This window comes from Culicoides brevitarsis, chromosome 3 (assembly GCF_036172545.1).
Source record: "Culicoides brevitarsis isolate CSIRO-B50_1 chromosome 3, AGI_CSIRO_Cbre_v1, whole genome shotgun sequence".
Taxonomy (NCBI): domain Eukaryota; kingdom Metazoa; phylum Arthropoda; class Insecta; order Diptera; family Ceratopogonidae; genus Culicoides; species Culicoides brevitarsis.
Genome location: NC_087087.1, coordinates 25,875,203 through 25,887,709, shown reverse-complemented (window position 1 = coordinate 25,887,709; position 12,507 = coordinate 25,875,203). Strand labels below are relative to the sequence as shown.

Sequence of the window (12,507 nt, the reverse complement as noted above, 5' to 3'; positions counted from 1 at the left end):
CCTTATTTACAACTTTCATCTAAATAATAATTTCATATTTTTCTTACAAGATTTTTTCAAGTATCTTCTATTCATTCATTACACTGCCCTCTCTGTCTATATCGCATACAAAAGAGTGTAAATTAATAATATTGCTCTTTCTAACCTTGATTTTTGCTGTAAATTAAATTTTATTTATTTTGTATTTATTTGATTGTGTTACGTACATTCGCCATTCAGACAATGCAAATAAAATATGCAACAACTTCATTTTTACAATGGCTCCGAAGGCAGTCAAGCATATTTTTTTTCAAATTCACGCAGAGATTCGTCAAGAACGAACAATCAGAAGCGAGATCAGTCAAGTGTTACGTTCTTCTTTCGCATTTCAGACATTTTGAGAGACAGATTGGACCCTTTTCGCAGAAAAAATCGTTATCAGTGCCATGTTATCAATCAAAGTTATTATCATGAAATAGAAAAAAAAATATTTATATACAACGAAATTGTCGTCGGGAAAAATAGTGCAGTGGAAAAATGTGCAGATGTCTTATCTACGGCAATAAAATATTGCACTTTTTGAAAGATTACGAACGTATGTGTCCGTAGTTGCCCGATGATAATGAAAAATATATTTGCGAATAGACACGAATAAAAGTACAAACAACCTTCTTTGACTCTCTCGCTATGATTGCAACGGCGATAATAAAAACGCAGCCACACACAGACACAAACATGGCAAAAATACATTTTCGAACGATTTTTTTTTCGTGAGTACTTCAATTGCTGCCACTATCAATGCACTATTAAGTGACGAAAAACGACGACGACAACTATGATGATTTGTGTGCGATCTCTTATGATGATAATAAAGGCAAACAAACACACAAACATACGCAAAAGTCACACCAAAGTAATTTAAAATCAAAATCTTGCCATTTTTCTAACAACGTTTGTACGGAATTGTGGCTTTTTTTAACTTGAAACATTTTTTTTAAATTAATTTTTGAGCAAAAATAGTTTTTTTTAGTAAAAAAAAAATATTTTGATAAAAAAAAATAATTAAATGATTATTTTAAAAAATTTTCTTTAACTTAAAATTATATGAAAAATAAAAAAAAAAATAAAAAAATTAAACAAAAAAAAAATAATATGTGAACTTTATATAGATTATTATTGCGAAATTAAAAAAAAAATAAAATAATAATCAATGTTTGTTCGTGATAGATGATTAAATCGGGATTGCCACGTAAGTGTAAATAAATAATAATCAATTGTGAAATTAAGCTTAATTTTCTTTACAAAAACAAAAGTAAATCCGGTTAATAATTTGAATAATAAATAATTAAATTATTTAAAAAAAACTTAAAAAAATAATTTATTTTTATTATAAATAATAAAATTTTATATTTATTAAAAATATTTTTTTGATTTATTTAAAATTACTTTAATTTAAATTATTTTATTTACTTAAAATAAATTATTTTTTATAATTTGTTATAAATAATAAAAAAAACAAAATATATTTTTAAAAAAATATTTAAATACAAATAATATAATTTTAAAATAAAAATTTAATTTTAATTTTAATTTTAATAATAATTATAATAATAAATATTTTATTTTTAATTAATAATAAAATAAAAAATATTTTAATATTATTTATAATTTAAATTTTTTATATAATTTTTTAAATAGCAGATTTCAAAGATAAATTTTATGAATATTTGTTTTCATAGATTTTTCAAGAACTATAAATTAAATTTTTAAACTACACAAAATATAATTTTAAAATTTTTTAAATTAAAAAAAAATATGATATAAAGATTGATAAACTTTACATTCATGATGTAAAAAAAAAATCACCAACTTCATATCAAGAAAATCCAAAAATCAACAAAAACTTTCGCGATTCCCTATTAAATGAATACTAGAAAAACACACTAATAAATAACGTCAAGGTGAATTTTAGCCTCTAAATATTTTTTTTTTCGTCGCTAATGCATTCAACAAACTCACCTTACCTTCCAAACAATATGCATGCATGTGTATATTAACTTTTTAATAAAAACAACGTGCCGTGCATCAGATTATGACATTCATCCAAGTTACTTTATATTTACTTTTTGCAATAATTTTTATGCATTCGCGCCGTTTTTATTTAATATTTATTTAAGAATTACTTATTTAAAGTATCACACAACGATCCTATATCTATCTAATGTGAAGTGTGAATTGTTACTATGGAACATTATGTATATATATATATCTTGTGTGACAATAGAAATATTAAGATCAACGTTACAATAAAATATAATAAGTGCAATGTGTAATAAAAAGTAAAATAAAATTTTATATCACATGGTTTTTTATTTTATTTTATTTTCAAGGATTTTTTAATAATTTTTTTAAATATAAAAAAATCCGTTAAATCTTAAAAGATTATAAAAAAATTATATTTATTTATGAAAATTTATAATTTTTAAATAATAAATATTTAATAGATAAAATGTTAAATATTGATGAAATAAAAAAATATTAAATATATTTTTAAATTTTAATAATACATAATAAAAATTAAAAAAAATATGTATATATATTTTAAAAATAAAAAAATTTTTTTTTAAAAAAAAAAATTAAAAAAAAAAATTGATTTAAATTATTTTTTTATTATTATTATCTAATTAAAACAATAAATTTACATATAATTATAATAATTTACATATCATATACCTATTAATGTATGATAATGAACAAACTTTGAGTAGCTTTGACAATAATCTATTCGTTATGCGCTATTTCTCACCAGGAGGGCGCCACCATCATTCTACTCAAAATATGAGAATATTACCTTCATTAATATTTTTAAAATAATAATAATAATTAATTTTAATAAAATGTGAGAAAAAAATAATATTTTTTTAAATAATTATTTTTTTACAACAAAAAAAGGTGTTAAATAAAAATTTCTCACGATTTTTTACTATTATTTTTATTAATCATATATTCATATAGAAAAAAAAATTCTATGAAAAATGTGTGATTTTTACCCTTTTTACCATACATTATATTATTTTATTATATATTTATGATAAAATTACACTGCAAAATATTAATAATAATCATAATTATTTTTTATCATTACAAGCGATTCCTTCATATTTTTTTTTTCGTTTCGTTCAAAGGCACAGATGTTTGATTTCTCATGCTACACATTTTGCATGCACCTTTCACATAAGAAGTCAAGTATTTATAAATCGGAAGTATTTATTATTTATATTTTTTTTTCAGAATTTTTACCATGAAAAGGTATAATTTTCACGTCATCATATATGTTTATTTTTTAATATGCAAAAAAAAGGAGTTAAAATTGATATTTATGATGATATTCATTTTTTTTTAATTTTAATATTTTTGAAAGGAGGGACTCACCTTTATTTATTTTTTTTTTAGTTGATGACATCCAATGTTTACCTTTTTTGGTTAATTGTTTATTTTTTGGATGTCACGTTTTTCTTTGTGGTGATCAAACATTTAATTTCGGGCGATCATTGTTCGTCACGATTTTCTCCTGCAATTTTGAAGTAACGATTTCCATGCCGCAGGGGAAATTTTAAGAAAGTTTTTTCACCACAAAACAGCGAGTCAGGTTTTTCTTTCGCTGCCTGTACGGGAGAAAAGTGCAAAGAAGAAACATTGAGGATGAAAAAAATATGCGCGCGCCATAATTTCCTTCGTGCTGAAAATAAGTGTAGGAAGCCGTTGTTGTAAAAGTCTAAGGGGGTGTCGTACATTCGTATACGGGACACTTGGAATTTTTCTGCACGGCAAAATAAAAGAGGGTAAAAATTGTTGAGGGTGTGAGAGACGTATAAAGTGACACAACATATCGTCCATATTTGAATTTTGTATGAAGTTGGCGAGATTCTTATCGGCGTTCTTTATCTTTTCTCTCCCGCTGAAAAAGGGGCGACTTTGTCGTAAACGGGGCAAAAATCGTAAGAAAAAAGCTTTTCTTTCGTTTCACGGGACAAACAGGTTCCCCTTCGTCGGCGAGATTTTTCTTCTTCGGGTCGTTGTCGTGTCTCTCGTGTGTATGTGCGAAAAACCCTTAGAAAATTACTTTGCCTTCTTCTTACACGTATACGGCGTGCATAGGGGCCAATAACAATCGCATCGTATCGAGATAGACGACGATGCGAAGAAGAAATGCTTGGCTTGCTTGCTTGGCGTTAAGTTGTTGTTGTTGTTATTATTATTGCTTCTGCTAGAAATGTGTACTTACGCGCGTCCTATACCATCCAAACACTTTTACTAATAATAAAAGCAAAATATATTTCAAAGTTTTCTTTAAAAGGAATTCAGTTTTATTCGTACGGTCGTGGGAGGAAGATGTCTTAGAAAAGATATATCTTTGTACTCTTTATCATATATACTTTTTAAGCAAGGACTCAAGAAAACGCGCTAAAATTCAAAATCATCAAAAATATCATAAAATATATTTTATGCTCAATGGATGAGAAATTACTAAAAAAAAAATAATAAAATATTAAAATAGTACAAAAAAAACATTAATTAAAAATAAAATATTAATAATGAGATAACATTAATAATATTAATATAAAAAATTAATAAAGTGCAATATTAATTTTATTTAAAAAAAATATTAAATTAATTTAAAATTAAATATAAGAATAAATAAATAATAAATAAAAAAACACGTTAACATAACAAACAATCATCAACATCAAAATAATAACACCGATTAACTTTATTTTCCATGTGCTTACAAATAAACGAAAACATTCCGTAAACACTCGCACACAAAGCTTTTTTGGTAAAAATTTTTTGGGAAATTGTTGTTTGTAATTTTCTACACGCCGCTAGAGTGAAAATTTGTACGTCTTCTACTCACTCACATTTTGTACGGATTTATTTTGAAGTGTTGAATTAAATTTATATTTTGTTTTAAACTGCATGTAATTTTTTTTTAAATATTTTTTTAATATAAAAAAATAAATTTAAATAATTTTTTTATTGAAAAGTAAATTAATAATAATTAATTAATTAAATTAATTAATAATATATTAAAAAGTTAATAATTGAGAAAAATAAATGTTAAAATTTAAAAAAAATTTAAAATTAATAAAAAAAAATAATTTAAATAATATAAATTAAAAAATTAAAAAAAACTATTTTAAAAATAATAAAAAAAATAAAATAATATATATAATTTATTAAAATTATTTTAAAAAAAATATTAATAATAAAAAAAATAAATTTTAAAATAAATAAAAATTAATAATAAAAATATATGAGATGATGACGATTACATTCATAATAAACTTCAAAATTTCGCCTCGTACAAAATATACAAAAATGTATATTTATATTATATATACTTATATATGTTATATGTAGAGTTGTTGTAATTTTACTTGTAAAATGTATAATTTTAAAGTTACTTGCGAGAAAATTATTTTGTTGCAAAAGAAAGTTTTCTATATAATATATACGGAAAATGAACTTGAAAAGTTTTCTGTTGTAAGATGAAAGTGTTACGAAATTTATTTAAAGCATTGCATGATTTTTTGTGTCAAATAAAAATATAAATTTGAAAAAAATATTAATTAATTTTTTAAATTTCAGAAAAGTGAAAAACAAAAAAAAATAATTATTTGGAACAAGTACCTGTGTTTTGGCAAAAAAAGGATTATTTTTGGACAAAAACTTGATAAAATAAAAAAATATTAAAAAAAGTTGATTATTAAAAAAAATAAACTCAGTGAAATTTGAAAAAAAAATAAGGAACGAATTTAACTGAGGGACAAGTGTTGTAAAAAATAATAAAAGTGGAGCAAGATAATCTTGTTAGCAAGTGGCTAAATAATACATTCAAAATTAAATCTGAAGCGTTAGATCTACGGTCGACCCCAACGGCTTCCCTATCGCCAATTCTCGCACAACATCCCAGTTTTGCGGGAGGAATGACCACAGACATCCAGCAACAGGCCAACAATCGAAGTTTATTTAGTAAAATGAATACGGATTTCTGGCAGCAAGCTCGCGGTCCCCCATTGATGCCGCATTCCCTTAACCTGCTAAATACCGCGCAACAGGCATCTTCAACGTCCCCCAATACGCCAACGCCGACAAATCTCTCGGGCCCGCTTGGCACGACGCCCTCCACAACGGGCAGTGCCTCGTCGCCCGGCAATCCCGCAGGCGGCGGAAGTCTCTTGTCGCCCACAAATTTGCATCATCATCTCGCTCTGATGCAACAACAGCAGCAGCAACAACAAAATGCGGGCGGCATTCCGACAAGTCAGCAAAACGCAAATTCCATCCAAAATGCTTTGATGAATCTCGCTACGGGAAATTTGACCGGTGCTGGTATCCCGAATGTCAATAACAATAACGGAGGTTTGCCCGGAAACGCGGGAAATAATCCCGGAGGTTTGACGGGCGGCGGCAGCGGACTGGACCAGAAATTCGATCACTTGTCAAATGTTGCCGCTGTGAGCCAGAACTTGCAAATGGCACTCGCAGCGCAGCAGCAACAGCAGCAAAATACGCAAAATAATGCACAAAATGCGCCACAAACGCAACAACTCGCGAACAATACGAACAATAATTTGAATAATCAACAATCAAGTGTGAACAATAATAATAATCCGCCGCAACCACCGCAATCCGCAACACCTGGCGGTAGCTCGACGCCCGACATCAAAATGAGTGCCGAAAAACTCGTCAATGAATTTCAGGTGAGTTGTTTTAAAATTATTATCTATTTTTTTTTTCTTATAAAAAAATTATTTCAAACTTTTTGTCCTGCCATTAAATAAAAAAAATTTAAAGATTTTTTTTAAATTAAAAAAAAATATTTTTTCATTATAAAATTAATTTTTTTTAATTTTTTTCATAACTTTTCAAGAAAAAAAAATTAAAAAAGCTAATTAATTTTTTTTTTGTATTAAAAATAATATTTAAACATACATTTTATACTTTAAAAAATTTTCTTCGAATTTTTTTTGAATATTATTTTTTTATAAAACTAAATAACTAATGAAAATTTTTAAAAATTCTTTATTTTTTATTAAATATTTTACTTTTTAAATTCTAATAAAAACATTTTAATTTTTTAATATTCTTTAGCTTTGCTTTATAAAATATTTTATTAAAATTATTTATTTTTTATTTTAATTATTTTAAATAATTTTTTTAATCAAAAAATATTTTTTAATTTTTATTTCATAATTTTTCATAAAAATTAACAAAGTTATTTTTTGTGATAAAAAATTATATTTTAACATCCATTTTATACTTTAAAAAATTTTTTTCGCATATTTTTAATATTTTTTTTTTATTTTCTATAAAAAAAATTAATTTATGAATATTTTATTAAAATTATTTATTTTTTGTTTTTATTAATTTAAATTATTTTTTTTAATCATAAAATATTAATTTTTTATATTTTTAAATGTTACTTAATTTTATCAAATTTTTATTATCAAAAAAAAAAATATGAATATTTTAATTATATAATTTTTTTTTATAAAATAAAAATATTTTTTGAATTAAAATTTTAATTAATTTATAGAAAAATATTTAATAAACATGAAAAAATATTTTATTCAAAAAAAAAAAAATAAAATAAAAACCAATACAAAAAGTTTGAAATAATTTTGGAGCAACCTCATTTTTTCTATTAATTTTTACTAACATTGCAAGCGAGATTTTTTTGAAAGTTTGATGTCAAAAGTTTAAATACTAAACTTACAAAGTTGAATGTAATAAAATGAAAATTGAAATAGGAACATAAAAATAATAATAAAACATTTTAAAAAGGAGCCTTTTCTGCGATGAACCACCACCCCTTTTTCCCGTACACACACATTCGACAAAAAAAAAAAAAAAAGAAACACGTCCTTCAAAGTAGCCTCAGCAGTAAAATATGAGAAAAATCGACGACGTACGTTTACTTGAGTTTTTTCCTCGCACCGGAAATTTTTTTCTGTTGCGCACAACTCTTGTCCTTCGTACCGTTATACTACTACGATAATGATATGCACGAGACAAGTTGTAGGCGCGCACGGAAAAATTTTTTTATAAAAATAGAGTTGTGCTGTACGCGTCGTTGAAGTGAAGAAAGACAAGAAAATGGCAAATAAGGGAAAAAAATGTACATTGGACAATGTAGGTGCGTGTTGCGTTCGTATTGTGTGTCGGCACTGTAGAAAAATAGTAAGAACAAGAAGGGATTGCGCTTGTCCTTATTTTTTTTTTCTCTGATATTTTTATATAGAGAGTATAAAATATAATGTTTTACTTTTATATTACATTTGTACATGTTCGCTATGGAGGTACTCGCGCGTGTGTGTCTAAGCGGTCGTCGTCCAACATTATAATTTACAGAGAAAAAAAATTGTATGAGAATTTATACGGGGCGGGATTTTATATTAATATAATGTAGAAAATAACCCCCACTTTAGAAAAAAAAATTTTTTTTTTTATTATTATTTATTTATTTTTTAGTGTTTGACCACAAAAAATAAATAAATAATAATAAAAAAAAGAAAATTTTCTTAAAAAAATTTTTAAGGGGTATGAGAGAAGAAGAAATAATATTCGGACATTCATTGGTCAAAGTGCAAAAAATAAAAAAAAAAATAAGGAGGAATATAAAAATACGAAGAATAACGACTTCTTACTTTTTTTTGTGTATTTTTTTACGAACACACGAACACCGGTCGTCGGTCGTCTTTTATCACGAGTTCGTGTCGCTGTACGGCACGTAGAGACTTTTCAGAAATGTACAAGAAGAATACCCCTCCGGTATGTTCGCAAACAACCCTTTCTTTTATTTTTACACATTTTATTATAATTGTACATACTTGTATCTTATGTACGTTGCACACACTTAAATATAGGGGTGTACATTTTTTTTTCTACAATTCAACTCGGGTTTTGTCGTGTACGTAGAATTCACAGAAAATATTTTTTTATTTTATATATATATATAAAATATATATTTTTTTTCCTTTTCTCCTTGTACAATACAAAAAAACTCCTGTAGCGAGAGACAAGTCGTTCTTTTTCTCGTCGTACACGTACGGAAAAAAAATTTTTTGTAGACGGAGAATAGAAATGTACACATTATCCGTATCAGAAAAAGGAGTATTTTTAGTTTTATATATATTTTAAAAAGTTTTATTTCAGAAGGGTTAGAGCCTTCGTTAAGAAAAGACGTCCTTGTAAGAATTTTAACCGTACCGTATTCTAATTTTCTTATTATTATCTTCTCTCTCTTGTACTGAAGTGGTCTGTGTGCTTGTACGCGCACACATGAAATAATAATATATCAGTGGTGTTAGGAAACTGTATACGGAAAAATAAAATAAATTAAAAAAAGGAAAAATTAATATGTGAAAAAATTATTATTGATCATATACGTAAAAAAAAATATTTAAAAAATTCAAGTGAATTTTTCAAGAATTTAAATTACAAAAAAAAATTAAAGTGAAAAAAAAAATAACATTTTTATATGAAGAAAAAAATTTAATACAAAAAAAATATTTTTTTAAAAAAAATAAAAACTAAAATTTTTATTAAAATTAAAAATAATTAAATAAATAAAAAAAACACACATTTAGTGACATGATTCTAGAACGAGATATTGAAGCATCTTCCGTTGATTCATTTTACGAAGACGAAGACATAGAAGAAGACGAAGTAGACTTCAAAGTAATTCAAATATAATTTATTTTTCGAAAAAAAAAAAAATATTTTTGTTTCAAAATTGAATTAAAAAAAAAAATGTTTGATTTAAAAAATATTATTTAAATTTTTTTTAGTCCTTGTGATTTGCGAAAATTGATTTTTTTTTTATTTTTATTTTGGAGATGAAAAAATTTATTTTTTTTTATTTTTTTTTTTTTTTTTTATTATTAGGAATAGTGAAAAAGAACTGCTGTTTTAATAATTAAATACAAAAAAAAAAATAACAATTGAAAAAAAAAATATTAAAAGTGTTATAATTAAATATATTTTAAATAAAAAATATATATATTGAAAAAATTGCAAGAAATAGGACTGAAATAATAATATAAAAAAAAATTGTGTAATTATGATATTTTTTGTATTTGTGTGTTTTGTAGAGAATTAAAACGAATCAAACGAAAAAAAAAATCTCGCTTGCACATTTTTTTATTCACCTTTTATTTTATTTTTATTTATTAAAATTATAAAAAATATACATAAAAAAAATAATTATGTATAAAAAAAAAGAATTAAAGAATAAATTGGCAATATTTTAATTTTAAAATTATTTTTTTTTTATTTTAATTTTATGTTTCGCTCACATTTTGTTACTGGCTCATTTCTTTGGTGTTTTTTGTTGTGGTAGTTAGTTCACATTAATTTTTCTGTTTTGCAAAAAAAAAATCATCGAATAAATTCTAACAAATCTTTTTACATTTTTTTCCTTCTCTCATTTTTTTTCATGCCTCACTCATAAATCGTGATAAAAAAAATTAAAAATATTAAAATTAAACAGCAGTTAACCCGGTCGAATAATGCTTCATCAATTAATGAGCGCACGTTAGAAGAATGCTGGTCAACCCTGCAACGAGTGAGTTGGCATCTCTTCCGCTGTGTATTGTACTCTTCCACAGAAACATTATCAATTTTTTCGTTTATTATTAATAATTTTTTTGGTTGCGTTCCGTTATCGCCTTCGCAAATCCCTTTTCACCCAATTTTTTATTTTTTTTCGAAAGTGACCCCTGCAAATTGATTGATTGGCGATGTACATCTGTTGTTTTACTTACAACACTTTTTCGGTTCAATTTATTTTTTTTAATGTAATTTAATGAAGTTACAAGAAAATTGTTTATTACATCCTTGAATAAATTGATTTTTATTTTGGGATCTTCTTCATACGTAATTTCTTACTTATTTTTTATTATTTTTTTTTCGTAAATAATTCAAGTGAATATATTTTGTTAATTAAATTATTTATTTTTAAAATTAAAAATTTAAAAATAATATAATTGAGGATGTAATTATTTTAATTTAAAAAATAAATACATTTTTAACGTGAAAATGTTACATTGTAAAAAATTTGAAAAAAAAAATTGCCGTCGGTAGTTAAGATTTTTTTTTAAAGTTCAACTTTAATAATTATTTTATTTTTTTTTAAATAATTTTTAAAAATAAATATTTTAAATTAAAAAAAAATAATTAAAAATAAATTTTTAAGGGGTCACATATTTCCTAAACTTTCATAAATAAAAATTATATTAAATTATTTAAACTAAAAAAAAAAACGAAAATTGATAAATTTCTGTATAATTTTAAAAATTCTTAAAAAAAATTTTTTTTTATTTTTCTTTAATTGTTTATTATTATTATTTTTTTTTATTTAAAATCAAAAAAAAATAATTGGTTGCATTTTTCTTTCTTTTAACTTTAATTATACACCATTTTCATCCACAAATCACTCCTCTTCCCACTTTTATATATTTTTGTTTTGTACATTCACGATAATTTTTAATTTAATTGTATATTGTTTCACTTTATGATTTGGTTAGTTATAAAATATATAAAAATTATAACCGATTAATTGGTAAGTAATGCATTACCATTTAAGTCGTGCACTGGATGAGGACTCCATCCATCTTAGAATTTTCCGTCAAAAGTTGCATACACGTGTGGTAAGTACACTTTTTAAATATCTGGTTCTATATAAAATTTTTACAAAAGTATTCATTCATCGACCTTCGAAATTTTTCGGCAACGACGACAATGTTCTACTAATATAATATAATTGTTTATATATATAAAAAAAATCTATATAATGAACGACAGACGAAAAATTTTACACAGAAAACTTTTTGTTTGGAGCGAAAAATATAGGATGGAGATGAACGTCTGTTGGCATTATTATTATTATTATATTTTAGAGATTCATTGCCTTTTGTACCTTGTATGAGGATGTGAATGATGATATTTTTGTTGTTGTACACACTCTCATCTCTCACCTTTATTATGTGTCTGTCTAGAAGAGATACCCAAAAATTTGATATACATAAAACATTTGAACGTACAACATATAGATTTCGGTTTTGTGTATGATTTTTTGAGGCAGAGAGAGTGTGATGCCTCTTTTATCCTTATCCTTGTCGTATCAAAAACATGTGAATGTGAAGATCGATAAATTGTTTTAAAATTTAATGTTTACTTTAAGTTTTTCTTCTTTAAAGTATTCAAAACATGCAAACATTAAAAATATATGATAACTTTTTTTAGAATTTAATTTTTATTAAAAAATCAATTTTATTGAAAAATAAAAAAAATATTAAAATAATATTAATAATAAAATTTATTTTTTTTATTATTTCAAAAAAATTATTTTTTTTTAATAAAAATTTACAATCTTTAAAAAAAAAATATCAAAATAAATAAATATAACTAACTATATATAACTAATAAATTAAGTTAAATTAATAATTTTATTTTTTTAAAAAT

At 23.9% G+C, this 12,507-nt stretch overlaps 1 protein-coding gene across 3 annotated transcripts in view; it reads left to right on the top strand.

Annotated features, from left to right (window-relative positions):
- The first annotated feature begins 1,106 nt into the window (after window positions 1-1,106).
- The window catches only part of LOC134834510 (uncharacterized), a 54,058-nt gene continuing 42,657 nt past the window's right edge, over window positions 1,107-12,507 (top strand). For all 3 annotated transcript variants that reach the window (XM_063849221.1, XM_063849220.1, XM_063849219.1), the window contains exons 1-3: window positions 1,107-1,228; window positions 5,629-6,743; window positions 10,535-10,609. In XM_063849221.1, the coding sequence (XP_063705291.1) occupies window positions 5,967-6,743; window positions 10,535-10,609 (852 nt within the window). In that variant the 5' untranslated portion in view covers window positions 1,107-1,228; window positions 5,629-5,966. The remainder of the gene's footprint in view (window positions 1,229-5,628; window positions 6,744-10,534; window positions 10,610-12,507) is intronic.